Source organism: Suhomyces tanzawaensis, assembly GCF_001661415.1.
Source record: "Suhomyces tanzawaensis NRRL Y-17324 unplaced genomic scaffold CANTAscaffold_2, whole genome shotgun sequence".
Taxonomy (NCBI): Eukaryota; Fungi; Ascomycota; class Pichiomycetes; order Serinales; family Debaryomycetaceae; genus Suhomyces; species Suhomyces tanzawaensis.
The window spans coordinates 1,086,928-1,114,366 of NW_017963637.1; the positions used below are offsets into that span (position 1 = coordinate 1,086,928).

At 43.5% G+C, this 27,439-nt stretch overlaps 15 protein-coding genes across 15 annotated transcripts; 8 read left to right on the forward strand and 7 right to left on the reverse strand.

Moving 5' to 3' along the window:
• Window positions 1–25: 25 nt before the first annotated feature.
• On the reverse strand, window positions 26–1,237 carry CANTADRAFT_46495 (uncharacterized protein; the record flags this gene model as incomplete). The annotated part of the gene is made up of 1 exon (XM_020209342.1): window positions 26–1,237. The coding sequence occupies one exon, from the start codon at window positions 1,235–1,237 to the stop codon at window positions 26–28; it is 1,212 nt and encodes a 403-aa protein (XP_020066051.1).
• A 269-nt stretch (window positions 1,238–1,506) lies between these two features.
• Window positions 1,507–1,969, forward strand: CANTADRAFT_181058 (uncharacterized protein). Its single transcript, XM_020206370.1, has one exon. It carries the CDS (start codon window positions 1,644–1,646, stop codon window positions 1,926–1,928), a length of 285 nt encoding a protein of 94 aa, XP_020066052.1. The 5' UTR covers window positions 1,507–1,643; the 3' UTR covers window positions 1,929–1,969.
• A 41-nt stretch (window positions 1,970–2,010) lies between these two features.
• On the reverse strand, window positions 2,011–2,718 carry CANTADRAFT_4920 (RNA-binding domain-containing protein; the record flags this gene model as incomplete). The annotated part of the gene is made up of 1 exon (XM_020209681.1): window positions 2,011–2,718. The coding sequence occupies one exon, from the start codon at window positions 2,716–2,718 to the stop codon at window positions 2,011–2,013; it is 708 nt and encodes a 235-aa protein (XP_020066053.1).
• Window positions 2,719–3,352: 634 nt separating this feature from the next.
• Window positions 3,353–5,092, reverse strand: GPT1 (Gpt1p; the record flags this gene model as incomplete). Its single annotated transcript, XM_020209684.1, has 1 exon — window positions 3,353–5,092. The coding sequence occupies one exon, from the start codon at window positions 5,090–5,092 to the stop codon at window positions 3,353–3,355; it is 1,740 nt and encodes a 579-aa protein (XP_020066054.1).
• A 1,421-nt stretch (window positions 5,093–6,513) lies between these two features.
• Window positions 6,514–9,252, forward strand: GPI7 (mannose-ethanolamine phosphotransferase; the record flags this gene model as incomplete). Its single annotated transcript, XM_020211501.1, has 1 exon — window positions 6,514–9,252. One exon carries the CDS (start codon window positions 6,514–6,516, stop codon window positions 9,250–9,252), a length of 2,739 nt encoding a protein of 912 aa, XP_020066055.1.
• A 54-nt stretch (window positions 9,253–9,306) lies between these two features.
• On the reverse strand, window positions 9,307–10,876 carry REI1 (Rei1p). The gene has a single exon (XM_020207369.1). The coding sequence runs from the start codon at window positions 10,810–10,812 to the stop codon at window positions 9,607–9,609; it is 1,206 nt and encodes a 401-aa protein (XP_020066056.1). The 5' UTR covers window positions 10,813–10,876; the 3' UTR covers window positions 9,307–9,606.
• A 635-nt stretch (window positions 10,877–11,511) lies between these two features.
• RRP6 (exosome nuclease subunit) lies at window positions 11,512–13,881 on the forward strand (the record flags this gene model as incomplete). The annotated part of the gene is made up of 1 exon (XM_020211972.1): window positions 11,512–13,881. The coding sequence occupies one exon, from the start codon at window positions 11,512–11,514 to the stop codon at window positions 13,834–13,836; it is 2,325 nt and encodes a 774-aa protein (XP_020066057.1). The 3' UTR covers window positions 13,837–13,881.
• A 256-nt stretch (window positions 13,882–14,137) lies between these two features.
• On the forward strand, window positions 14,138–14,799 carry PSF2 (DNA replication protein; the record flags this gene model as incomplete). Its single annotated transcript, XM_020209687.1, has 2 exons — window positions 14,138–14,257; window positions 14,323–14,799. The coding sequence occupies 2 exons, from the start codon at window positions 14,138–14,140 to the stop codon at window positions 14,797–14,799; spliced, it is 597 nt and encodes a 198-aa protein (XP_020066058.1).
• A 267-nt stretch (window positions 14,800–15,066) lies between these two features.
• ARG2 (acetyl-CoA:L-glutamate N-acetyltransferase) lies at window positions 15,067–16,827 on the forward strand (the record flags this gene model as incomplete). Its single annotated transcript, XM_020209689.1, has 1 exon — window positions 15,067–16,827. One exon carries the CDS (start codon window positions 15,067–15,069, stop codon window positions 16,825–16,827), a length of 1,761 nt encoding a protein of 586 aa, XP_020066059.1.
• Window positions 16,828–17,056: 229 nt separating this feature from the next.
• On the forward strand, window positions 17,057–18,080 carry CANTADRAFT_62246 (PAQR-type receptor; the record flags this gene model as incomplete). The annotated part of the gene is made up of 1 exon (XM_020210849.1): window positions 17,057–18,080. One exon carries the CDS (start codon window positions 17,057–17,059, stop codon window positions 18,023–18,025), a length of 969 nt encoding a protein of 322 aa, XP_020066060.1. The 3' UTR covers window positions 18,026–18,080.
• Window positions 18,081–18,111: 31 nt separating this feature from the next.
• Window positions 18,112–18,920, forward strand: CANTADRAFT_76849 (uncharacterized protein). Its single transcript, XM_020211159.1, has one exon. The coding sequence runs from the start codon at window positions 18,118–18,120 to the stop codon at window positions 18,889–18,891; it is 774 nt and encodes a 257-aa protein (XP_020066061.1). The 5' UTR covers window positions 18,112–18,117; the 3' UTR covers window positions 18,892–18,920.
• Window positions 18,921–19,905: 985 nt separating this feature from the next.
• ARO4 (3-deoxy-7-phosphoheptulonate synthase) lies at window positions 19,906–21,003 on the reverse strand (the record flags this gene model as incomplete). Its single annotated transcript, XM_020209355.1, has 1 exon — window positions 19,906–21,003. The coding sequence occupies one exon, from the start codon at window positions 21,001–21,003 to the stop codon at window positions 19,906–19,908; it is 1,098 nt and encodes a 365-aa protein (XP_020066062.1).
• Window positions 21,004–21,779: 776 nt separating this feature from the next.
• CANTADRAFT_182242 (uncharacterized protein) lies at window positions 21,780–22,942 on the reverse strand. The gene has a single exon (XM_020206371.1). The coding sequence runs from the start codon at window positions 22,858–22,860 to the stop codon at window positions 21,904–21,906; it is 957 nt and encodes a 318-aa protein (XP_020066063.1). The 5' UTR covers window positions 22,861–22,942; the 3' UTR covers window positions 21,780–21,903.
• Window positions 22,943–23,132: 190 nt separating this feature from the next.
• Window positions 23,133–25,793, reverse strand: CAT8 (DNA-binding transcription factor; the record flags this gene model as incomplete). The annotated part of the gene is made up of 1 exon (XM_020208696.1): window positions 23,133–25,793. A coding segment is annotated over one exon (2,661 nt), but the record flags the coding sequence as incomplete, so codon positions are not given.
• A 497-nt stretch (window positions 25,794–26,290) lies between these two features.
• Window positions 26,291–27,409, forward strand: NTG1 (bifunctional N-glycosylase/AP lyase; the record flags this gene model as incomplete). The annotated part of the gene is made up of 2 exons (XM_020211502.1): window positions 26,291–26,341; window positions 26,540–27,409. 2 exons carry the CDS (start codon window positions 26,291–26,293, stop codon window positions 27,407–27,409), a joined length of 921 nt encoding a protein of 306 aa, XP_020066065.1.
• Window positions 27,410–27,439: the final 30 nt, after the last annotated feature.

Sequence of the window (27,439 nt, forward strand, 5' to 3'; positions counted from 1 at the left end):
TGTTTATTCTGGAATCAAGGTTCATTCATTCATACTTGAATTTGACATAGACGTTACGGATGAACTTGTCATCCTTCTTGATCAATGACTCGAACTTCAGCTCAAATTCGTTCAACTCCTTCAAGGTGTAAGATTGAGAGGTTTTCAAAGTCAAGTAGATATTGGTATTGGCACCGGAAGTCATCACTGACAATTCAGAAATAGTGAAGTTGTTCAAGTTTTCATCAACCTCTGCTTGAACTATACCCGACACCTTATCATAAGTTTCATCACCTGGCTTTTCACCTCTGTCAATGATTTCGAACCATGAAGACTTGAATGTGCCCCATCCTGCTCTGATAATCAACAACGAAACACATAAGCCACCAATGGAATCGAGCCAAGCCACGTTGAACATAACGCCACCAGTAACGGTGACCAATGCTACGGCAGCAGTCAAGGAGTCCACTCTGTGGTGCCATGCGTTCGCAACCAACACCTTCGAATTTGTCTTTACTGCTACTTGCATAGTCTTTCTGTAAAGCAATTCCTTCACCACGATGGAGGCGGCTGCCAACCAGGCAGCATTGATGTTGGGAATGTCTCTTACCACTGGAGCCGACTCCTCTGAACCCAAGTGTGAATGGCTATGGCTGTGGCCCGAGGGACTGGAAGAAGGAGCACCATGGCTATGCGAATGGCCTATTTGAATGGTGGCCACGTAATCGTAGAGGAAGGAGGGTAAGGTGAACTCAAAGATCTGGAGTAAGGAAGACCAGCCGACAGAGACTCCGGCAAAAAGCAATACTCCCGAAACCAAGAGCGAGCCCACGGTCTCGATCTTGCCATAACCCAAAGGGAAGTTGATGGGAGTGCCCACTTTGGTTGCCACGTTGACGGTGGCCAAAGTGAGAAAGTCTGCCACCATGTCCGATACCGAGTGGATGGCGTCGGCAATCAATGCCTGTGAGTGGAAGTAGACACCACCGAAGCCCTTGAACACTACCATTGCCACGTTGACAAGAAGGCCGATCCAGGTGATCCGGACAGCCGGGTTGGACAAGATAGACAGGGCGCTGGTCTGGAGGAGTTCATTAGGCTGGTGGTGGGTGTGGGTATGTGAGAGGACGCCGCCATGGGAGTGGGAGTCGGCGTGGGCGTGGGAATGGGATTCGGGGGTTTTGGCGTGGGTGTGGTTCTGGTGGTGGCTAGGCTCTTGCACGGCGCCAGAGCTGGATTTGGGGGTTTGGTGGGACATGCTTCCCAATTGTTTCTGCTGAAGAAAGGTGCTCGTCACGAACGTTCTGTGGTGCCAATTCGCCCTTGCGAGACTCGGTACTATCAATTTCGTGGGCGTCTGAAACAAGCGTACCCGGAGGATTCTGTACATTTTTCGGGAGGCTAGTGTCGACGTGAGCGTACGCTGGCGGGGGGTCGGGCGGGAAGGAGGGACGTGGTGTGTAGGCTTGGGGGTGGGAGCGGCTGAGCCAGGGGATATGTAACTAGCACCTCAGGAAGAGTATAGGCATCTGGGATAGTTCTGCGACTAGCAATTTTTCGATAGCGATACCGGCTTTCTTCATATGAATTGGTCACTATGATTTGGGGGTTGCGAAGAAGCAAGCGAGGTGGGAGGTGGGTGCTAGAGGCTGGTAGGAGAGGGCATGCTGGGTCAGAGCCTGGATGGAGAACGTGGGAATGAGACGGGTGGAGAGAGCTACAAGAATGGCGTGGTGACCGTTGTTCCGGAAGATGTGGATCGGGTAGCCCCACTAGTCCTGGAACGAGGTGCTGAGCCGAATTACCGATTCGCGTTATTTCGTAAATTGAGGGTCCTATGTAGTGCAGGCGCAGCGCGCGAGGCTGGTGGAAGGATGGAGTGGCAGGAAGGCTCGAGAAGTGGTCTTCAAAAACTGTCTTATGATGAGGATTGCAAGGAGTTAGACTGAAATCAGCAGCCTCAAGCTTCTCACTCCAGTGTAGCATACAAGGGTTGCGGTGGTGGATGTAGCGGTTTGGACTCGCTATAAGTTATGCAAATAATTGTTGGATCATGGTGGTGGCGCTCTCTGGCTGGGCCTCCTCCTTGGGTGGCTCCTCCACGCTGGCTTCTGCAGTCACAGGCGCCTTTTCTGGCTCGGCCTTGGGCGCCAGCTGCTTCCTGGCCTCCTCGAGCTTTCGTAACAAGAAGCTCTTCTGCTGCGACCGGAACAAGCCGTCTTCAAATGCCTTTGTGGGCCGCCTTACGTGCATGAAGTTGCAGTGGTCTCCCCGGGTACAGCTGTTGTCGTCATACGCCCGGCAGTTGGCCTCCACAAAGTTTTCGACGGGGGACAAGTCGCAATGCACAGGCCGCCCGTTGAACCAGTCCTGGTTCAACACCTCGGTGGCCACGTCTGCCTCTTGGGTGTTGCTGAACCTCACATACACGTTCCCGTTCAAATGGTTGTTTTCGTTCTCGCACACCACCATGGCCACCACCTTCCCTATCCCCGAGAATCTGATGAAAACGTCCTTGAAGAACTGGTCAAAATATTCCTGGAGCTGTTTGGGATTGAACTCGTCTTCGTTCTTGTTGAGTCTTGGATTCTCGTAGAGGTTGGATAGTATCACGGTTCTAGATGTGGTGGGCTTGATGTGTTTCCTCGAGCACTTTTCGCCATGACGGCATGCGCCGATCTTGGTGTAGAATGTGCATGTCGATCTATCTTCCTGTGGTCGATGGTAACCTCTGTTCATGGTATGGTGTCTGTCAACGGTAGTAATTTTCGATGAGATTTGCAACAGATCGGGAGGCCAAAAGAGTGGTGACCAGAAGTCAGGTGCGCTGCTTACGTAACCGAAAACGAGCAATTACCTCACAAAATAGTGGCTGCAACTGGGCAAAGAATTAACGCACTCACATAGTGGTGCCACCGCGTATTTAAGGTCTCCATTTCCTGGATGAGTATTACTACCTGAAGTGAATGGAAGTGAAAGAATGTGAGTGGTGTCAGGTGATGCTAGTGAATGTTACTTTATTGGTATGTGCCCATTGGAGCATACGGTCTGGTGCTGTTCAGATCAGTTAGGTCCAAGCAGTCAAGGCCAATGGAACAAGACTAGGAGATTGAGTACTCCAAATTCAGTACATTTCCACCTCAGTCATGAAAGAATTGCTGAAGAAGGTCACGCTATCAAGTTACCGATACTCCTGGGAGAGCTAAAGACAGAAGAACGGGCCACACAAAGTGCTCGGGGTTTGATGTCCCAGCCATACATACACCTCCCAAACTGTTTCTCTCACAGAATATTTATCAGTGGGTGTTCTACTGAGTTCTACAACGACATTATCTTCCTGAAGACATGCATTTCTATTTGAATTAAAATAAGCTTATAGAGAGTCGGGTGCATCCTTGTGGTCAATCTTAGAACTGGTCTTTTCACCAATTGGAAGTCCCTCATACTCCTGGTAGCTGTCACCATATGCCAAATCCTCTTCATTGACATTGCTCTTTGGTCCAGAGTACCACTTGTTAGCAGCAACGAAATAGTAGATGGTAGCAAGAAGCATAGGACCGAAGAAAACAAGTGCAGTCCAGTTCATCTCCTCGTTGTTCAAGTTCTTGCCCTTGACGTAAGGCATACATAAGATTGGAATCATGAGAGTCACAAAGGCAACGGAGACCGCACCAACTGGGGTGGACCAACGTCCTAAATTGACTGGTCCAGGCTTGAACTTGTCTCTGGCGTAAGTTATCTTAAGAAGAGTGGGGGCAGTGAACGAGGTAAATCCAGCAATACCACCAACTGAGAAAATAGCACCAATAGCAACATCTCCGGCAAACATTAACAAAAGAAGAAGCTGACTGATAAACAAGTTGATCCAAACGGCATTAATAGGGGTTTGGGTAAGTGGAGTAACGATCTTCCAGTACTTAGACAAGGGGAAAAGACCATCTCTTGAATAAGCAAATGTGACTCTGGATGCTGCAAGCATACATGAACAGCCCATAAAAAAAGAAGAAACAATGGTCAATGCGGTAGCTGCATTGACAAGCTTCTTGCTAGCAATCTGGGTGAGGTAAGTAACGAATGGTTGACCCAACCCTTGTGGATCTTCGGCAATTTGTTGAATATCGACAAGAGTGTATGAGATTGCAATCATGAAGAGAAAGCCGATGAACCCACCCACGGAACTAGTCAAAATAATAGCTTTGGGAGCAGCCAGTGCTGCGTTAGAGCACTCTTCAGCAAGATGGAAGGGTGAATCATAACCACTCATACTCCAAATAACACCCAAAAATGACATAAGAAATGAAATACCAAGTGGATAATCCGTCATATTATCAAAGGACCAGGCCACACTGTTAGAATTGAACTTTGGAATTTCTCCGTTATAGATGTTAAGTCTGTCGTTACCAGCAAGGATAATGACGAAAACAACGACCAAGAAAATAATATTAACGGATGTTCCAACGGTGTTGAATCTTGCCAAAAACTTGGTTGGCATAGAACTGATGATACCATGGACAATATTAATTCCGGTGGTAACACCATACACTTTGCCAGTGGTGACTGTGAAATTTGGATTGTTGTATGCCACCAAGGCAAGGATCATTGAGGCACCACTGTAGTTGACAGAGGGTGCTGCTGTGATTTGACAAAGCCAGTTTGCCCAGCAAGTTAACCATGTAAGGAAAGCTTTACAGCTAGGGGGTGCCAATTGGGAAACTGCATATGGAGTACCACTGCTGACTGGAAAGGCCGATGCCACTTCAGCAAGGGACATGGAGACACTGGTAACGAATATGACAGCGACGATCCATGGCACGGGACTGATACCAACCACCAATTGTTGGTAGTCGAAACATGCGGCGATCGAGGGCAAGAGACCCAACACCGAGAACGACACGGCGAAAACGGTCAACAACGAGAATTCACGCTTGAACTCTTGCTTGTAACCCATGGCCAAAACCATGGCTTCGTCTGCGTCAATTTCATGGTCGACATGGATGGTGATTCCTCGGTTGGATAGTATAGATGTAATGTTTAAGTCATCGACGTGGACCTGGGATATTGATTTGACTTGGCGGAGGGAACGGTTGGGGGAAAGTACACCGGAGCTACTCATAGTATATGCATGGACTACTGGTGAGGTAATTCCGTCCAAGAGGAATTAGCTGCATTATATATGTTGGCATTCGATTGATGCGCCTGATATGGAGATGCTAAATCTACTGATAACACAAATTGCTTTTGGGGAGATAGCGGGGTGGACTCGAAACTTGGTGCCAGATGTGACAACGGGTTTGCGAAAACGGGAAGAGTAGACACTAGGGTGAGTGGTGCTCTGGCGGTGGGTGGGCGCCGGCAGTCAGGTAGTACGTCAAACGGGCACCCTGGAGCCACCTGGAACCGTTGTTGCTGGCTATCGAGGATGAAATCTCACTGGTGTCTGCAGGATTTTCATAAGTCCGCAGAATAAGCGGGATCGTAGTCGTTTGTCGATAGTCCGTGCGCATTATACCTACCGCATCGAGCAAGCGCGAAAACCCTGGCGCCAGGTGGCCCAAGATAGCGGGGATAGTGCAGGCACAGGCACAGGCCTAGCAAATGTGCGGGAGGGGGTCACGGATTTGTAGATTCCTTGTAGTTGATGAGATCACCACCTAGCCCGGAGCCAAGACGGATACTCCGCAAAATTTAGGAGTCAGCACCAGAACAGTCGATGCGCCAGCCAGGCGGGTGGACAGCGATGCCCCAGTGACCAACACGTGACACAAAGCGGAATTTCATTATTATTCGCCAGAATCACCTCCTGGCTGGGCCAAGCATGGCCCACCATTCCGTGAACCGCATATGCCGCCAGCACAACTGGCTTTCTCGGCACTGGTGCACTATCAGACCCTTGATGTCCGCCACTTGCCGAGGATGCGCGATCGCCATGCCCTGCCAACATTTCTCCAAATTTTTTTGTGGGGCATGAGGGCCCCATCAACCGTTGCTACAAGATTGTTACCCCGTTCCTGGCCGCCTCATGGTCGTGGCCAGGCACTAACGGTTCCACAACATCACCTTAGTGACGGCTCAGCTGCTACGCTATGCCTGGACACCATCTTGTCATCCTATACGGCATTGATCCCCTGGCATCTGCACCTCTTATCTATTAGTAATTTGCTTTTCCGCCGATGGGTTTCCCAGCAGATCTTGGTGCGGCCCGCCCGCATGGGTTGAGGCACTATGCCGTCTGGCTTCCGCACCTGTTCCGATCATCTAGACCCTGCTTGTTGGGCCTACTGGTGATCGAAACGTGATCTACCGCTGTAATACTCTTGCTACTCGGTAATCCTCACAGGGGCCCAGGCCAGCTAGCTTTAGGCTGACAAATAGTGGAATGACCACGCCGTCCCAGTACTAGCCCATCCACCGTGGTGCAACGATTTTGCAGCTCCCGGTCTGTGTGCAGGTCAGACAAACACGTACCACGAAATAACCACCATCGCGTTGACATTTCCCATCCTACCCCACACAATCACCCACGCGGAGCGCAAGATGTTCACCTCCATCAGAGCACGATGGACACTACAAACGGTCTTGCTAGCCACCCATGTGGTGGGACTTTTGCTCTTTTTGAAGGGATTCTTCCCGTCCAAAGTGGTCCTCCCCGGCTTCAGCACCTTTGAAGGCGAATCCCCCTTCGCCATCACCACCCACAGCAAGCTAGGATGGAAGTCCGAGCACAACAAGCCCCAGTTTGACCGCTTTATCCTTATGGTGGTCGACGCCATGAGATCGGACTTCTTCTATTCACTGCACAACTCGGAAATGAACTTCTTGCATCAATTGATCAACGATGGAAACGCGGTTCCGTTCACGGCATTCTCCAATCCTCCCACCGTCACGTTGCCCCGTTTGAAGGGTATCACAACTGGAGGCACTCCCAGCTTCTTGGACGCGATTTTGAACGTTGCTGACGATAAAGATCAATCCCAAGGTTTGGGTACTCAAGACTCGTGGGTACACCAGTTTGTGAACCAGAAAGATGAAAAGAAAAGGGTCAATTTCTTCGGCGATGATACCTGGTTGAAGTTATACCCTGATATGTTCCAGGAAACAGAAGGCACGAACTCGTTTTTCGTGAGCGATTTCACCGAAGTCGACAACAACGTAACCAGACATTTGGATGATCAATTGACTGACTCGAAATGGGAGGGTCTCATCCTTCATTATCTTGGATTGGATCATATTGGACATAAGGGAGGACCCAACTCAATCTTTATGAAACCTAAGCAAAGAGAAATGGATTCGATATTAAAGAGGTTGTACGATTATACCAAGGCAGCAGACGATAATGTTTTGATAGTTTTAATGGGGGATCATGGAATGAATGAAGTTGGTAATCACGGGGGATCTTCTGCCGGCGAGACCAGCGCTGGTCTCACGTTCATCTCACCAAAATTGCAAGGGGTTTCGCCATCTGAAGTGAACGCACCTTTGTCCAAAGATGACCAATTTAACTATTTCTCAAGAATAAATCAAATTGATATGGTTCCAACGTTGGCTGCATTGTTAAATTTCCCAATCCCCAAGAACAATCTTGGAATTGTGATCCGGGAACTCCTTAGCCTCTGGACAAATCAATCACAACAGCGGTCAATTTTATGGGAAAATTGCAAGCAATTTATGGATTTGTTTACCGCTAAGTATGGTCAATCTGACGCCAGCTACCAAGATATTTACAAGACGTGGAATATTTTGCAAAATGATACATCCTTATCATTGGATTTAGATTTGTATTATACATTTTTAAGTCTGGTTCAAGGTATCTTAGCTTCATCTGCTACAAATTATAACTATACCGATATATATCAGGGATATTTCTTAACTATCTTATCCGCTGTTATTTTGATATTTTCGTTAAACCATTATTTCTTGAAGAGTTCTTCGATACCAAAAAGCTTGGTTTTCTTTTATCAAGCATTGGCATTCATTTATGCCATTCATTTTCATGGATCATCTTTGATTGAGGAGGAATACCAAATTTGGTGGTTTCTCGCGGTCACCTCCTGGGCATTATTGTTGTGTTTCAATGCAAAATCGTTAGAAAAGCATGATTACCTCTATTATATTGCTTTGATTGTGGGTGTGAGATTTATCAGAGCTTGGAATAATAGTGGACAAAAGTTTGTGGCAGACCTTACAATTGGTTCATACTTGTTGAATATCAACACCTCATTATTATGGGCATTGATCATGATTACTTATTTATTGATTTCTTCCTGTCTCTACATGCAAGGAGGTTTTACTACGTGCTTTAACTTCTTGAATAACGATTACGGAAGACCAGAAACTCAAGTTGGCAACTTAGTATCATTTATGTTGATTTTTATTACGAGTTCGGTTTCTTTTCTGTTCAAGTTGTGTCAATTCTTTAATGATGGTCACCATTTACCGGTGTGGATTCAATGGATATTCTCCTGGATCCTCGAAAACTACGATATTCTTGTTACACCTGATTCGATAACAAATACCGATCACAAATTCAAGTTGCAAGCTATCAATATTCAATTGGCTCAAGTCTCTGCATATTGCATATCTGGCTTATTGGTAGCAAGATTAATATTAGGGAAAGTACGCAATACTAATGAGGGGCTCGTCACAGACATTCAAAACCTCGGAACCTTATTCTTTCTTCAACAAACTAGATTCGAGAATATTCCAATATTCATTGCATTCTTTATTGTCAAATTTGCATTCACAAAAGTGCTAATCCAACCTGGAAATTTAAACATCGATCAAATGATTGTTGTGGTATCCACTTTTATCATTTGTCTTCAAAACTTATCCTTCTTCCTGATGGGAAATACAAACCTGTTGGCCACTGTTGACTTATCTAATGCATACAATGGAGTTAAGTCTTATGATGTTTTCTTGGTTGGGGTTATGACGTTTGTTTCGAACTTTGCTGCACCTATCTATTGGTCTCTCTCCTCAATTCAAATTTTATTTGAACCATACGAGATTCTTTTCAGTAAAAAGCAGGAATCCAAAAATCTAATCAGATTCAGTTTTCTCAAGAAATCCATACTTTTGGTAAAGTCAAAGGTCATGTTGTTGTTTTATGCTATTGCGGTAGTTAGCTTGATCGGTTCTTGTATCAACTTGAGATTCCACCTTTTTATTTGGACAGTTTTCTCGCCTAAACTACTTTACTTTGCAAGCTGGTCTTTATTGATTAACTTTTTGGTGGACTTTTTAATACTGATTTTGGTTGTTTATGTCGCAGACTAGAGAATGCACAACAAAAATCCAGTCAATTACAGGTAAATTACTGGGAAAAATAATGACCCTGTGAAGCACGTTAATTTATATCGCATGTATATATCAAATATTTATTCAACCGCATTGAGCGACTCAGACGAAACTCGGAGTTTAATGAAGTTGTACAATTCCTAGATAAGCTTTTTGGAAAGCTCATAAATGTCTATAACTTCCAAGGTAATCGAGAGCGTACATTGTGTGCCACTTAGTATATTGTTGCTCAAATCAATGTGCAGTTAACCCCATTTCGTTCAATGTCAGTCATGCTAGTTTATTCAGGACAAACTCCTTAAATGCAAAAATGTTAATAATACATAAATAAGTTTATTGCAATAATGGATCTCTAAAGTGAGGTTGGTTGTTGATAAACTTGGCTGCCCTTCTATCGTTGACATCTTCTCTCTTCTTTTGATGTCCCCATGCTCTCTTCTTGGTAGCCAATTCTTGTCTATCCTTGATGGTTAACATGTGTCTGGTTTCAGCAGCTATCACAGTTCCTTGGCCTTCAGACAAAATTCTTTCTGGTGCCAAGTTTTGTCTGTAGTACCTTGCCATGGATCTATGGCCAAGGACTGTGCCAGAAGGTAAATAAAGTTCATGACCATGTTGGTAAATAGCATCCTTGGTTGGAGGCAATTCATCATCATCTTCATCATCTTCATCTTGTGAGTCAACATCTTCATCATCGTCCACATCCTCCCAATCTTCATCCCCTTCATCATTTTGTGTGTCTTCGGCTGCAACCACATTTTGATTCCTGTAGTCTTCATAAGTAGAACTGAAATCATAAAATTCGGAAATTTCTAATTTTTCATCTTCAGTTTCATAAGGAATTCTCATGTGTCTCTTTGTGCCCATATGTTCTCTTGCTGCTTCAGCATTCTTACCTTGGTAATTACAAGAGATACAGAATCCAAAGCCAATTTTCTCCGCGAGATAATTGATTAATCCTTCTTTGTCTACCAAGTAAGTTGTTTCTGGAATGTAAAGACCATGGCTCTTGAACATGTGCTCGATATTTTCTTCAATTGTATCAAAGTTATGGTTTTGCTTGGGGTGGGCAAACAAACAGGTGGTTGGTTTTATTTCGATTTTATTGGCAAGTTTCAATTTGATGAGTCTTTCTTCAAGTTCCTCTGTTGTGAGTTCTTCTTCTGGCTTCTCCTGTTCTTGGGATTCCGCTGGTTCTTCGTTCACTGGTACTTCTGGCTCTTTTTCGTTTTCAACTTCATCAGAAGCGTCCTCGCCCTTTTCCAGTTTGTCATCCTCCTTGAATGCGGGAATTTCTCCGTTCTTGATCTTTTCCATCATAGCCCTTTTGGCTTGTTCAAGAAGATCTCTCTTTTGCTGTTGCAAGGCTTCCTTCTCTTTTCTTCTTTGCTCTTTCTTGGTGATTTGCTTCTCCTTCTTCTTGGGAGCTTCTTCTGTGGTACTCAAAGCCATGACTTTGGTGTTGAAGGTCTCTTCGTCAAGCGGTGGTAATTGCGCCACTCTTCTCTTTAAATTGTATCTGTGCCATTCTGATTTCATGTGGGTTCTCTGGTCCCCAGCAGTGGGGAACTCAAGGTTACAAGTGTTACAGGTAAACATGGTTGGAGTAGGAGATGATTTGTAACAGCGATGAGTTGAAAAAATAGTTGATCGCGGAGAAGAGGTCATGTGACGAGATGGCAAGAGGAAACATTCCACACTTGAGTAGCATAAACTCCTGGTATTGCTAAGATCTTAAGTCCATGCTTAGCTATGCTTAGATACTAGATGCTCATGTGGTATCAGTTTCAATAGCAGAAGATCCGTTGTAATATTTGTTAGCCGGATTTTACATGTAATTCTTATAACTTTCTGCTCCGGGCTACTACAAGACTATTCTTCCAGTTATCTAAGAAGGAAAGAACTTCTTTTATTGATAAGAGCATATATGGCTCATAGGAAGTTGCAAACTCTATAGTTGCATCTGCCACAATTCTTAGTCACAAATTTAATAGAAATTATTCAAGACATTGTACCAATGCATCATACCGAGAATTTACTCTATAAAAATAATCAGAACTTAATTAGAAATTGATTCCAATAATAAAGGCACTTTTGGTCCAATTGGTCTCTTGTAGCACCTCTGGACTTTTTGCCCACATATACTTGGGGCATCCCATCCTCTTCGCGCACTACTGCACGTGACCAAGTATGAGATGATATGAAATTTTTACGTAGTAATACCAATATTACACCAAGATGTCCGCTTCCTCTCCTCAAAAGGACGTGTTTGATTCGGTGTTACCCAAAGTCTTACAGACAATTCGTGCTGCTTCAGCTTTGGGTGCACAAGATGTCAATTTTTATAAGTCCATCGACTCTGCATTATCTAGTGAGCTTGATGACTCCGCTAGAAACGTTATGGAATTAACTAAGAAGGTGATACAGGTATCTGGTGATGACAACAGTGACAATATCTTGAGATTTGGAAAGGACAACATCTCTGGAGAAGCTAACTGGAAACCTTTGGGAGATGTTTTGGATGCAGTGTTCGAGAAGATTGATATTGCATTCTCCAATGCACAAAAGAAGTCCAAGCCAGCTGCTGATAAACAACAATTTACTTACTTGGAAGATGGGAATGATACTACTGCTTCTGCAACAACAAAGAAGATTGAAAAGCCTCAGCTTGAATTTAAAATTTCCGTGGATAACTCCGAATCTACGCCTTTCAAGCCTAAGATAACCTCAAAACCCCATAGTTTGACTCCATATGAGGAATCTGTTAAAATAAGAAATCCAGAACCAATCTATGAGGACTCTGTTGAAATTATAGATCCTCCATACTATCCTCATCCTTATGAATACGAAATAGATCATCAACCTTATCCTGAGTCGATCCTTGAGAAAGCAGACCCCATTCCTTCTAAAGACTGGAATACTACTTCTGCAATCTGGGTGAATACTCCTAAAGCTTTAGAAGAAATGATTGATCAATTGTCATCCCTGACTGAAATTGCAGTCGACTTGGAGCATCATGATTTCAGAACCTATTACGGGATAGTATGTCTCATGCAAATTTCCAACAGAGAAAATGATTGGATAGTTGACACATTAGCATTAAGGGATGACTTGGAACCATTGAACCAAATATTCGCCAACCCAAGTATAGTAAAGGTCTTTCACGGTGCCTTCATGGATATCATTTGGTTACAAAGAGACTTGGGTTTATACGTTGTTTCTTTGTTTGATACCTACCATGCCTCCAGAGCCTTAGGATTCCCTAAATTTTCCTTAGCCTACCTTTTAGAAACGTACGCAAGTTTTAAAACTTCCAAAAAGTATCAATTAGCTGATTGGAGAATAAGGCCTCTCATTCCAGCAATGATGGCGTATGCAAGATCTGATACTCATTTCTTGTTAAACATTTTTGACCAGTTAAGGAATAAGCTTGTTGATGCTGGTGATGAAAAATTGCAAAAGGTTCTTTATGATTCCAGACAAGTGGCCAAGAGAAGGTTCGAATACACTAAGTTCAGGCCGTTATCTTCGGCTCCTGCTTCCAGTAAAGTTTCTTGTCCAGTTATGTCTAATAATCCAAAAGAACCGTATGCTTCACTCATTTATCAATACAATATACCTCATCACAAGAAACCAATAGTGGAAATGTTATACAATTGGAGGGACTTGAAGGCCAAGAAAGAAGATGAGTCTGTAAGATTCATTATGCCCAACCAGTTATTGGTGAATTTGGCTAATTTAAGCCAGCCAATCGATGCACAAAAGGTTCTTGGAGCCTCCAACTTTGTCACTGAGCATGTTAGATTGAATGCTAGAGATTTGGCAGAATTATTACAAGCTTCTATCAAGGACTCCGAAGATAAGGATTGGGATTTGGTTGATCAGTGGAGGGAAGTCACCAATGAACCCGAAAACTTTGATAATATCGACAACATTAAAGCATTGGCTACTTTGGATAAGTTTGATAAGTTGAAGGAAGCTAATGCCAATTTGTTGAACGCAACTGTCACTAGCTCATTATTGAAACACTCCAACATTTTTAATAGTATCCTCATTGAAAAGTCGATTGTTACTCAGGAATTTGATCCAGAGAAGGATACTGTCATTAAGCACGACTTCACAAAGGAATACGAACAAAGATTGGCAACTGCCAAGGAGGGCCTTGAAGAGGTGGAGAAATTACAAGCCTTAGTTCCAGAACATGAGGCAGTCGAAGAAGTGGACGAAGAAGTGACTACGGTCCCTCAAGAACAGGTTAAGGAGGAAACTCCTGAAGAATCAGCTCCTGTCAAATCGGATCCTAATGAAATTATCACCATAAAGAACAAGAAGAATTTCAACAAAAAGACTTTCCAAAAGGGTACTCCTGAAACTGATGAGGCTCCACTCGACTATGCTAATGCAGACAAGATCATGCTCGAAAAACAGCGTAAGGGTAGAGACCAAAAGAAGAAGAAGAGAGCATTCGATCCATATGGCAAGGAAAGCGAAGGTCCACAGCCTTCCAAGAAGGCCAGAAGAGTCAATATGGGAAAGACTTCCACCTTTACCAAGAAGAGGTAACATTCTCTGTCTATAGATTGCTCATAAGCACATGTACATTAGAACAATTTAGATTCATACTTGTAGATAGAGATGTAAAATGAGAGCTATTCTGAAACTTTTGTTGAGATGAAGTTACATTAACAGTAAGTATTGCCATTTTTTATCCATCCTCAAACAAATTCTATTTCCTAGCAGAGAGCCCATGGCATAGAATGGGTCGCACTATTTTTCACATCAAAAGTCAAACTGCCAGTGCGTCGCGCTCATCTGAATCTCATAATCATCTCGTTAACGCGTAACATATATCCACTTCTCCATCATGTCGTTGCCTTCACATCTACAAAACAACTTGACTCCCTCTGAGATCAACTTCATGGCCGAGAATGAACTCATTACTATCTTGCCCAGATACTCCATGAACAAGATCGAATTGATAGGTGTAAGTATCACAACCCGAACAAGATATGTCGAATGACGATTCAAACGTTCCATACTGACCTCTAGACTAAAGTCCCGGCCCTTCGTGCAATGAGAAGAGAGGAGATTCCTTTATGGATAGCAGTCGTTCTTAAATCCCAGGATAAGTGCAGCATAGTGCCGCCTTCATGGCTCAACCTCACCTACCTCAAGGAAAAGTACGACGAAGAAATACGTAAACCATTGCGGTTCAGCGACCTACCACCCAACTGGTTGGAGGTCTCTAAAATCTTGTTGGCAAAGGCTTCTGATGATCTTGCTGATCCCACACATCAATTGAGGTCAATCTTACAAGATCTTCGTGAAATTAGACTAGTTAAGTCGAGAAAGGGTTTACGAGAATTGAACGAATCCAACATTCAATTGAATGGTCTCTCGTTGTTGGAAATCAACGAATTGAGGCCATTTGTGCTCACTGTCATGAACAAATTACGGCTTTTACACGATACTATTGCGAAGAAAGATTCTGGAGATGCTGATAACGTATCCGATGATGAGTATTAATAATGTTCCACTTCATGTCCCTGATTTTGCTAATTTCCAAGGCTGTGTGGACTACTTGGACTTAAATTGTACACTATCCAATGCTAAGATCTTGCCCAACTAATTGTGGCTTGTGTGCAGTCTCTCAAATTTATTGACTCAATGAGAATATGACTTTCATTCCCATTGCGAATGCATAAGGACAATTAAACACCACTACAAGGTTTAAAGTCAATCTCACTGGATCTATTAACACGGGGGGCTTAGAGTTCGCTACATTCTCTGTTCATGAGCAAACTTAGAAGTTTGAACCAGGAGTTCATCTCCAACATCAAAACACACAATCTCGTGACTGATTCGAAGAGGAATCTAATCCTATCCATATTGAAATCAACGACCACTAAGCGTGAAGCTAAGAACTACCTTAACAAATACCAGAATCAGTTTGACTTCACCCAAAAGAATCGTTATTACAATCCCTTGCTCAACAAAGAATCGCAAAGAGAGCTATTCGTAAATCGATTCCTCAACAGACAAAACCCCTTCTCGAACATATACAATGATGAAGAACTGTATCCTGAAGAAGATATCAAGGTATCCAAGATTCCTTTGAGAATTGCAATCTTTAAGATCAAGTTTCAAACCATCTCAAAATTCGAATGGAAGGGCATCTTTGAGACTTTTAAAAGATTGATTCATTTGGGAATCTCACCAATAATCCTTTTAGATTACGAAAACACTTCGATCAGTTCGTTTAAGTTAAGCGAGTCAAAAGTTAATCAGCAGATCAATAAAGCCTACGCTGATATGGATGGACTAGAAGGTACCAATGGTGGAGGAGATTTTAAGATCACTCATCTAAGGTCGCTATACTCTGTTAATCAGTCCAACGAGCTTGTGATAGACAATCTAGAAATGTTATTGTTGCCACTTTACCAGGACATTATCCCCATCATCCATCCGGTCATTTATAATTCCATTTCAACTTATCAAGAATTTACAACTGGTGATGACGATTTGCTAAAAACACTTAGTGAGTCGCTTATGAATACTAAGGGCCTTTTGAGTATTGAAAAGATTATTCTTATCGATCCCATTGGGGGAATCCCATCCGTTGAAAGAAATCAAACAAGTCATGTCTACATTAACTTATCGCAAGAATATTCTGATATCATCTCAGAACTTTTCATTGGATATATTGAGCCCTCTAAGAGGGATTTGCATTTGAAAAATCTCAATGTGATGAATGAAATTTTGCACATGATCTCCACCAAGTCAGGTAATGATGATACAACAGGTATTATAACGACTCCATACATAATGTCCATCAATAATGATCAATTAAATCCAATAATTTATAATGTTCTTACCGACAGGCCAATTATCTCATCTTCATTACCTTCTACCAACAACAATACTCCCAGATTATCCACTTCCATTTTAAAGAAAGGAATAGACGTTCAAATCTTTGATCAGAACAACTATCATAGAAAATTGAACTTCAAGAGCTTAAGCGATGATGGCCTAATTGATATGGACAAACTCATTGCTCTTATCAATGACTCGTTTGGAAAAGAGTTGGACGCTGAAAATTACTTCAAGCGAGTGGAGAATAACTTGGCCACCTTGATCATTTTGGGCGATTACGATGGCGCCGCCATTATCACCTGGGAGACCATTGACGACCCGCACTCGAAAGATCAAAGTGAAAAGATAAAGGTTGCTTACTTGGACAAGTTCGTTATAGCCAAAAAGAATCAAGGCCTACCTAGTTTGGCGGACATTATTTTCAAAATAGTCTTACAATCACACCCTTATGAATTAATCTGGAGATCTCGTAAAAATAATCCAGTCAATAAGTGGTACTTTGAGAGATGCTGCGGCTCTTTGAGTAATCCGGACTCACAGTGGAAGATTTTCTACACTGGGGAACTATTCAATAAGAAGATAGACAAGATGAGGAAAAGAACCCCCGAGTCCGTTGACATAGGCAAGAAGATGGTGGATTACTCGAACATCTGCGAGGGAATTGTTCCTTCTTTCAAGTGAGTTGCTATATCGATCGAGATGTGTCATTGGTATTCCAGATATTTCGTAGAGTTTTCTATTCTAACCATTTAGAAGGCTCTATCCACAATTTATACAGAATAGAAGAATGCAAGTTCAATACAGTAAATATGCACGGATATTACGTAATCAGAGGAGTACAACAGTTTAAAACTGGCTGTGAAATTCTGACTTTGCATCACTTCTTTTCCCAACATTCACAATGTCTTCTATGAGGAACCGCAACTCTCGCTCTACTTATGTGGACCTGGCTCAAGAACCAAATCCAGAAGCCTCGGCTACATCTACGCTTCCATTCAGGCTCCATTTCTACCATGAACTTGATGACTGGCAGAAAGACAACCACTATATCAAGTCGGGGTATGTACGTGAAACTTCATCTCTACGCAAATGCCTTGAATCCTTGCTTTACCTTCACAACGAAACGGTTAACATTTACAGCCATTTGATCCCATCGTCGTTCCTTTTGGCCGCTGTCATCTGGTACATCAACCACCGTTTACCCATCTATGACAACTACCTTGGAGTGTGGGAAAAATTGAATTTCGTACAATTTGGAGTGGCCTGTACCCTCTGTCTTTTCATGTCGTCCACTTTCCACTGTATCAAATCACACTCACACAAGGTTAGCCGTATTGGAAACCAATTAGACTACTTTGGAATCGTAATTTTGATAACCTGTTCCTTGATTTCCATCATCTTGTTTGCGTTTTATGATCAGCCATTCTACAGAGGATTGTTCGTGCTTTTGTTCTTAACCTTTGGGACTGCCTGCACTGTACTTACTCTCCACCCCAAGTTCGCTACCCCCTTGTATCGTCCGTACAGATCTTTGATGTTTATCTTGTTCGGCTTATCGGGAATTTTTCCAGTCATAGCCGCAACGAAGTTGTATGGGTTCGAGCCTGCTGCAGAGAGGGCAAATGTTACCTGGTTAGCCCTTGAGGGTTTCTTCTATATTTTTGGTGCTGTGCTTTATGCTGCCAGAATTCCCGAGAGATTCTCACACACTGAAGAGGACGAGCAGAGTTTGTTGAATAATCCTTCTGCAGGAAGATGGGACATTTTTGGTGCGTCTCATCAGATCTTTCATGTCATGGTTGTTATCGCCGCTTATTGCCATTGGAAGGCGTTATTGGGCTGCTACCATTATTTGCATCTAGTGACATTGCATGCCTAGTATCCGCTTCCTGCATAATCTGATCCTGCATTTAATGACCCCAACATATCCGAGCATTTGCACCTACCATTTGAAAATGTTGGTGCTCGAAAATGACCAAACTAGTTATCTTGCCTTGTCATTCGATATGGAAGCCGGGTCCCACTCTTGGCGATTCAAGACAGGAATGGTCATTGGCTAGTTTCCAAGTTGAAGGCAATGATCACTTGTCATTTAAGGAACATATAACACGGAGCTTGGATTATTTGAGAAGTGATCCTGATGCATATTTAGTCATATCTGGTGGACAAACGAAACGTGAACTGGGCCCTGTATCTGAGTCATTATCATATTACTTGCTTGCACAAGCTTTGCTAAAGGAGGAGTCCATTGAGTTGAATAATCGCATAACGACAGAGGAATTCGCCCGTGATTCCTTCGAGAATGTTATCTTCCTGATATGCAGATATTACGAAATATTTGGGAAGTATCCAGATTCAATAACAATAATTGGGTTTGAATTTAAGAGAATACGTTTCCTAGATTATCATATGCAAGCATTAAAGTGGCCCAGCTCAAATGTTGAATACATTGGGAACCTGCCCAACCCGGATCTGGTAAGAGATCAAAGACAGAAATATTTCGAGGATCTTGAAGCTAGTGAATTTAAGCATGCCGTTGAACACTTTAAAGCGGATAAATTTGGAACTAAGTCACCACTCATTGAAAAGAAACTCTCCAGAAACCCCTTTAGCAGATCTCACGGGTATGAAATTAGCAACCCGTTGCTAGCACCATTTCTTAGGGCTATCAGGAATAGGACACAAGAGGAGGATGACAAAATAATGCTAAAGTTAGAAGGGGCACCATGGATACAGGGCAAGTGATTTCTGGAAGAGAATACTTACTGTGCAATTAGAAAAGACGTCTCTAGATTGTTGGCCAATGACAAAGTTAGAGAATATATGATAAGTAGAGTTTGGTCCAAGCGCCAGCAGGTTTCATGTGTTGGTAATGTAACTAGTGAATATAGCTTGCATTCTTGTCTCCGTAACTTTTCAGCTAGGAAGACTGGTATATGGGCGATATTCGGCTAATTGCTACGCCGGCATGGGGTGGTGTTAATTGCCTCCAATCTCAGTAGTCAGATCTTAACTGACACTCATTGCTACACATCCTAATAAGGAGGTTGTAGAGTACGAAGCCAACTGCTGAGAGGCATACTGGCTCAGGACCCGCACGATGTTAGCTGCATTGGTAATAACTTTACTACCATACTGTATTACCTTCCTATTCTTCACGTATGTGTTTACCCGTGTCCAACAGGTAGGCGAGCCAAAAAACAATAAGATGAGCTGTCAGTTTCTGGGCGACTACCCAATGGACTACACCACCAATCACTTGCCCTACACCCTATATGGGCCACTCGAGCAAATCGGGAGACTAAAATACCAGACAGTTGAGATTGGGAACACCATTAAAGTACTTAATCTTACGGACATCCTTCCATCCTTAGACCTGGTTGAGGTACCAGGGTCGGCGGCCAAGGCAGTTAGATTGCTTACAGCTTTAGCACACTCAGCTATTCTCGTGTCTATCTAGCAGAATTTTTTAATAGCTATACTCGTAGTCAGCGTTGCAAACTCCGTTGAAATCACCCTCGCTTTTGTTGTTTGGTTCACAATTATCTTGCAAAGATGGGTGTCGAGAAAAGTTATGAATACACGGCTTCGATCATCCGGAATAGAGATATATATTCACTGTGTGATATGTAAGGTTGAGGATTGATTGAGTAGTTCCATTACTATATACTGACATTATTCACTGGCCGGGCCAGCTCACTATCGGAGACTTACTCTATAACTTTTAATGAATACATAATGAGAAATCACAAATACTATCTAAGCCTTCAAGGATCTTCTAGACTTGACAGCCTTACTTAATTTTTGCAACATGTCAACCGTGGTTTCCCAAGAAACACATCCATCGGTGATAGAAACACCGTATTTCAAGGACTTCTTGGTTTCACCAGCAGCTGGCATACTTTGCTTACCTTCGTTGATGTTAGATTCGATCATGACACCAATAATAGTGTCTTCACCAGCAGCAATTTGCTCTGCGACGGATTCCAAGACCTTTGGTTGGTTTCTGTAGTCCTTTTGAGAGTTATCGTGGGAACAGTCAACCATCAACTTGGTGCTTGGGGCAGAAGATTTGGCAATGGCCTCCTTGGCAGCCTTGACAGCTTCAGCATCGTAGTTGGTTATCTTCTTACCACCTCTCAAGATAATGAAACAGTTGTCGTTACCCTTGGTAGTAGTAATAGCAGCCATACCATTCTTGGTGACACCCATGAAGTGGTGACCCTTGGAAGAAGCTTGGACAGCATCCAAAGCAACGGTTAAACCACCGTCAGTACCGTTCTTGAAACCGATTGGGAAAGATAAACCAGAAGCTAATTCTCTGTGCAATTGAGACTCGGTAGTTCTAGCACCAATAGCACCGAAAGATAAGAAATCACCGAAGTATTGAGGAGAGATGGTGTCCAACATTTCGGAACCAATAGGCAAGCCAGTGACACCGGTCAAGTCAGAGTATAATTGACGGGAGATCTTCAAACCTCTGTTGATATCGAAAGAGTTATCCACATCAGGGTCGTTAATCAAACCCTTCCAGCCGACGGTAGTACGTGGCTTTTCGAGGTAAGCACGCATGACGATAACTAAGTCGTCCTCGAGCTCCAAGGACAACTTCTTCAAACGGTGGGCGTATTCGATGGCTTGTTCAGGGTCGTGGATGGAACATGGTCCGACAATCACTAAACAACGGTCGTCTTCACCGTTGAGGATCTTGGCCAGTTCGATTCTACCTCTGATAACGGTTTCCAAGGATTTGGAGCTAGCTCTGATTTCGTGTTGCAACAAGGCAGGAGGAACCAAAGGGTCGTAACCCAAGATTCTGGTGTCGTCGTATTCAGCTGGGATAGGAGTTTGACTCATGGTTGGTTGTGTAAAGAGAAAAGAAGTTGGGGTATTTTTCCTACTTGTGGTGACTAATTTTTCAGCCAAACCTGGTGCATCACGTGGCTTCGTCGAACCTGACACTACTCTTCGCGATAGCGGCATCTTGCTAAGCCTTGGCGGACTTCAACAATCTGTCATGGAAGGACGGATACTTAGTGTCAATTCTAGACTGATTCAAAAGCTGGTTACAGCTGTGGATTCTACTTTGTGCTCCTTAATGTGCCACTCCACCACTGAGTCGGGGTCCCCGACTCTATTATTGAAGCTTAATACCCTGAGGTAGTCGCACTCCGATACCGCTGTCACCGGAGTGAGCCCTTGATGCCGGAGTGAAAACTCCGGCCAATCGTGTAAGCACCAAAATTGCCAACTAAAGAAGTCCTTCATCTATAGATCTATAGTAGCCATTCCTTAAGTATGTAGCTACTCCAAAATTGTCTCTAAGTGAACTACCTATAAATGCATAGTACCTCGTGGGCCTTTTCACTTGGTGAACGCCTTGAATTGCATTGTAAACCCACTACTTTTCCACATAGATGCACATTAGACGATAAAAGATAAGAAAACCGAGATTTTTTGTGGCAGTTTCCAGAATCAGTCAGGACCAGGAAAACTGGGAGTTGACACATGTAAATCAGCTGCAATTGGTGTATTACATACACCACGTTTCCCAGTCGATTTAGGGTATTCAAATTGGTGTTTGAGCTCTAGCTTTTGCTGTGGCCCACGTTGCCAATGCGATGTAAAATACAAGAACTACATTCCACAAAATTGGAGCTAATAACCCAGTTATCGGACGCTGATCATAATATTGTCTGTCAAAACTTCACATTGCATGTTAAAGATATTAGAATTAAATTGACAGCTGTATCATAACTACTTTTTACGGAGGAAAGTATAACCTGTGGTCCACACCAAGTCAATCTTTGTTTCGTTTCTATCCCAGCCAAATTCGGACTCCAATTCTTTGATGAACTGTTCAAGAACTTCTCCTTTGTCCCCCTTAGCTTCCTTGTAGTTGTGGTATGAGCTATAAGTCAGAACGTAGTCGGCAAAACCTTGTAAGGAAATGTTCTCCTTCTTTAAATCGAGATCTTTCTCTGTGGCCCTAGAAATGCCATTGAAGTCAGGTTCAAAATCATTGATGGTGATGTCTTCGTACACGTCCTCGGGAACCTTGGAGTTAGGCACCGAATATTGGTCCTTAATGATATTTCTACCTGGTTGTTCCCAGTGAGGTCCAAGAAGCTCTGGATCATCATAGGCATACTTGAAGTAGATTTCCTTAGCCCTCTTCAATGTCGTATCTCTGTCCAACTTCGAACTCCCTGTGTATCCAACCACCACTGGGTCCACATAGTAGAAGTACGCCAAAGTTCCTCCCTTTTTCAACAACTTGGCGGCATTTCTGAAGAATGCATCGAAATCCTCAAACCAATGGATACATTGAGCAGCAGTAATGAGGTCAACTGACTCATCTTCAATTTCTCTGGGTTCATTGTTGACGAAGTCCTCCACTGCACCCTGCTTGAACGAAATACTATTTTCGTCGGAGATGCCCAATTGGTTTAACCGTTCGGACTTCAATGAATTGGCGGTCTCAATCATCACAGGTGACAAGTCGAGACCCGTCACTCTTTTAGAAAAGTTGAGTAAGGGGTACGTAGCAACACCAGTACCACATCCTAAATCAATAGCAGACTCAATGGGCAACTTGGATGGAGTATCCTTTGTGACATATGAAGTAAGAATATTGTAAAAACTGGGAGGGTAGTGTGGACGGAACGAGTTATAGCTGAGTGCCTTGAAGTTTGTCTTAGAGAATGAGGCCATATCTGATACTTGTTGATTGATAGCTGCTTACAATTTGTGACGATCTCACTGGATCTGCCCTGCTCTTTATACGTCAAAATTATGTATTCGCACTGACCCCACATTTCAGGAGCCGAAATCGGCACTTTCCCGAAATCTGCAACTGGCCCAGTTGAGAGTATTATCTATGAAGTCCACCTTAATATGTCATCTGAGTGCCCCACACTTGTGTCAGTATACATGTATTGGTCAAAGTCGGTCCCGAGCACGGATGCATACGAGTCCAACGGCACGTCATTGGATAAGCCCAAGAACGGTACCAAACCCAACGAACCATCAGCTGCAAAATCATTCATGAACCTTTGTCTGTTGGTTGTCAAATCGAAAGGATCAAAATTCAAGATATTTTCCAAACCATCATCGTTCTCGAACGAGCTATTGGACCTAGAATCCACTTCCACTGCCAATTTGGAGGGCGTGGTGGGCTTGAATTTCTCCTGTCCAAGTGGATCTCTCAACACTGCTGGCTTATTGATTGGCTGCTGCGGTAATGGAGGGGACTTTTTCTTAATAGCCGTACCCTTCAAGTTTAATCCCAAAATACCCAATATAGCAAACTCTAAAAGCTTTACCGAGTTTTTAGTCAAACTTCCTGGAATCTCATGGCTGGTCTCGAGATTCAATGAAGCAATGGTGTCCAATAAAAGCTGTTTCAGAGTTTGATATAATGGACCTCCCTTCATGTAATCCAAACTACCTTTCGCCACCAACAATGTGAATCTGGCCTGCTCTCGGGCAATATTAACTGGAATTGGTAACAAGTATGAAGAATTGTACTTCGTAAGGCTCTTCAATACTTCCAAAATTTGGAGAGATGACTGCTGGATCATACTGATACTTGACGCAATACTTCCGGCATCTGTCTCTGCCTTCAATATTTGCTCTTTGGGTGAAAGTCCGACATTATGATGGTTTCCGTACTTCGATATGACCGGTAAGTATATCAAAATCTTGGCATGATAGTAAAGAAATATCAATGTTAATTGCTCTTTAGAATATTTTTTCCAGAATTCTCCATCCAAGTATGTATCACCATCTTTCAATGAAAATCCGTTAATATCAATATCAAACTTCAACTCGGAAGGTAACTCCCTTCTCCAACTATCCAAAAGTCCATCTCTATGCAATGCTTTCCTATGAGGATCAGAGTTCTCGTATCTGGAGAAGATAGAGTCAAGATTATTACCTAATACTTTACAGTAAAGCATCATAGCCAACGCAAATTTCTTCACCTTACCCACAATTGATAATCTCTTGTTGTTAATAATCAAAATGCTTTCTCCTTCTTGATCATCGTCATCATATTTGCCAGCAAATGGAAGAGCACATTCTATCTCGAAATCTTTAAGTAACCTTGGAACACCTAGGTTCAATGAAGAGTAAACATCTAAACAATAGACACACCAAAATAATAATCTTCTTTCACTTTGCATACTCTTTTGAAGTTTAACATCACCTCCACTGATAGCAAGGACGGCAGAAGGACATCTGTGTAATCTCAATTGATGAGCCATCGTTATCACTCTTCCTCTTAATTCGTAGCAGGTATTGATATCACCAATAACTAGACAATATTGCAAACACAATGATAGGATCTTGAGAGATTGCATTGAGCAGTTGTTCGTTATAATACAATTTGGTTTGATAAACTCATGGATCAATTTATCAAAATGTGCCAAATAATGGAGATACTTATCGAAAACATCCCCAGATCCGGTGCTTGAGCCGGACATATACTTATACTTGTTTGATAACATACTCAAACTCAATACCAAGACCATCATTGCCCCAAACTTCTCAAGGGGTTCGTTGATTTCATCCATTACTGGACTTGAATTATCAACGATGCTAGTCCACCTCATATAATTCTTCAAAAAAGCATTCTTGTCTAAAATTGGCAAAGCCAGTCCCCAATCTTGGAAATAAACAGTAACTAAGTGATCCAAATCCATTCTCGATGTTGGAAAATCAATCAAGTCTCTAATAAAGACCAACGCCTCTGAGCTGCTCAACTGGGACATGTCGTCTCTGTTCATTATGATGTCCATTAGTTGTTTGTTCTGAGTAGTCTTCAACTCGTTGTTTTCTTTCAATGAAGCTATAGCATGGGCGGTCAATACCGCTGGCTTGGAATTGTAGCCATGGGCTTGGCAAATTCTGGCAATAAGTGTCGGTATAAATAATGTTTCCTCGGTACTTCTAGGAATAGAAATTGCTACCAAAGAGGTCAATTTCTGTTGTTTGCTGATCTCATCTTCATCCTTCCCCTTCTGCATCTGGGCTATAGCCGTGGCTGCTGCAAAGGCGTGAGGGGCTGGGTTTGCCTGGCGGCCGAAATTGAAGTCCCTTGACTGTACTGGCACCAAGGAGGAAGTGAAATCTTCGTTACTCAATATGCTTTCATCGTCACTTAGGTTTATTGAGTCCACCGACATGGCCCTGCCATGTCCGTTGTGAGCCGATCCTGCAATCGATACAGGTCTCTCGTGCATCACCTGGGGGTTTGACTCCCCACAAGAACAGTGTTCGTCGTGAATATGGCTGTGGTCTATCTGGTTGACATTTTCCTCATTCAAGCGGTTGTTGGCGATTTCCTTGTCATCGTTCCTGGCAGAGTTCAAGAACTCCAACTGTTCGTCTCGGATGTCCAACAACCCTGTCAACTTCTTATTTTCGGCCTCCAACTGCCTGACTCTCTCCTCCAAGGTTTCGGTGTATCCTTTGGGGAATGCTCTCCGAGAGAGCTTATCGGAGACTATGCACTCGATTCCTATGGCTGAGCAGCTGGAGCAGGGGTTCTGGCCATCACACTTGGTCTTCTTGGCCCTGCATCGATCGCACGCCTGGGCAACTCGTACCACAGTGGTGCCTGGGGTCTTGATGGTCTTGGTATGGTTGGGCTCCTTTTTGACCTCCACCTGGACTGACATGCTACTAGGGGTTTTCTGCTCTTTCTTGACCGCAACCTTGACTGACATGAGTACCTCGCTTAGATGGGAGAAACCGACTGGGTATTCTTTATATGTGTCCCGAGGTGAAAGATTTACAAATCTGAGGCTCACTCCAATCACCGACACTATGATTCAGTTGAGTCATAAGAATATCACAAGCGGCTCATGCGCGCGCCTACCCATTTACAAGGGCTAACGGAACTCCCCGAAATGGATGAAGGCAGTGTTCCTACAAGCTGAAGGTGCCTGGTGAGTGGAGCAGCCAGTCGTTGAGCGTGTACCACGTATCCAGCATCCCTCTAGCCGATGACGTTGGGCCGTTGCCCTCCGATCTCTAACTTCGGAGCTCTCCCCGGACCGGGGTTTAGGCATGGGGTTTTGTGGTGCTGTTCGTATACTGATCAGATACCTGTGCGTGGGGAAAATGCCATCTCGGTACGATGAGGACCAGAAGTGCCAAGCGCATCAAGTTGGAGCCGTTTGGAGTGCAGGTGAAGCAGGTTACAAATGAGGTACGGGTCAAGACCGAAGCGCTAGATTCTCACCAGGTGCCAGCAGATCCAGCACCCAAAGTGAAGGTCGAGATCGAACACGATACAACCATCGATCCCGCGGCAGCACCTGGAGTGAAGCATGAAGTGAGCCAGCTCTTCGACCCGAGTCATGGATTCAAGCAAGAGGGTCAGCAGGAACAGAGTGGGTCCCCCAGTCTTCCGCCTAATGTCTTTGCGTTTGCAAAGCCATCGCAGGGTCCACCTCACTGGCACGAAGTCTACAATGAAGTGGTGAAAATGAGAGCCAAGTTCTGGGCTCCCGTCGACTCTCAGGGATGTGAACGAATGCCAGAAACAATCAACCCGGGCGTCAAGCTCCGGAGCCCCAAAACCTTCAGGTTCCAGCTCTTGATATCATTGATGCTCTCGTCTCAGACCAAAGATGAGGTCAACTTCGATGCCATGAAAGCGTTACATCAAGGGTTGATTGCAAAGGGGTACCCCGACGGTTTGACTCTCGAGTCGGTGCTACCACTCACTGAGAAAGAAATAGATGCCTATATCTGCAAAGTCGGATTTCACAACCGTAAGGCCAGCTACATCAGAAACACATGCCTCATATTAAAAGAAAAGTACGGCGGAGATATCCCCAATACAATCGAAGACATCGTCAGCTTACCGGGGGTGGGCCCCAAAATGGGATACTTGTTACTTCAAAATGCCTGGAATATAAACTCAGGTATAGGAGTAGATGTCCACCTCCATCGACTCGCAGAAATGTGGAAGTGGACGAAAAACGCCAAAAATCCAGAACAAACTAGAGCACAGCTAGAGGAATGGTTGCCCAAGGAATATTGGTCCGATATAAACCCCTTATTGGTCGGCTTTGGCCAGGCCATTTGTGTACCCAAAGCAAATAATTGTGACATATGTACGTTGGGTGCAAAGGGTCTCTGCAAGTCCGCTAATAAAAAGTTGTTGGGGGTAGGTATTGGCCAAAAGAGATTGGAAAAGCTACAGAAACAAAGAGCCGACTTATCGTTATTGTTAAAGGAATTAGAGTGATATATTAGCATGGATTTTTACCGAACTCAA

Bases quoted from the DNA above. Each gene is read 5' to 3' on its own strand.
- CANTADRAFT_181058 (XM_020206370.1), top strand. From the start codon at position 1,644: ATGCTGGGTCAGAGCCTGGATGGAGAACGTGGGAATGAGACGGGTGGA.
- CANTADRAFT_182242 (XM_020206371.1), bottom strand. From the start codon at position 22,860: ATGGCCTCATTCTCTAAGACAAACTTCAAGGCACTCAGCTATAACTCG.
- CANTADRAFT_76849 (XM_020211159.1), top strand. From the start codon at position 18,118: ATGACCAAACTAGTTATCTTGCCTTGTCATTCGATATGGAAGCCGGGT.
- REI1 (XM_020207369.1), bottom strand. From the start codon at position 10,812: ATGAAATCAGAATGGCACAGATACAATTTAAAGAGAAGAGTGGCGCAA.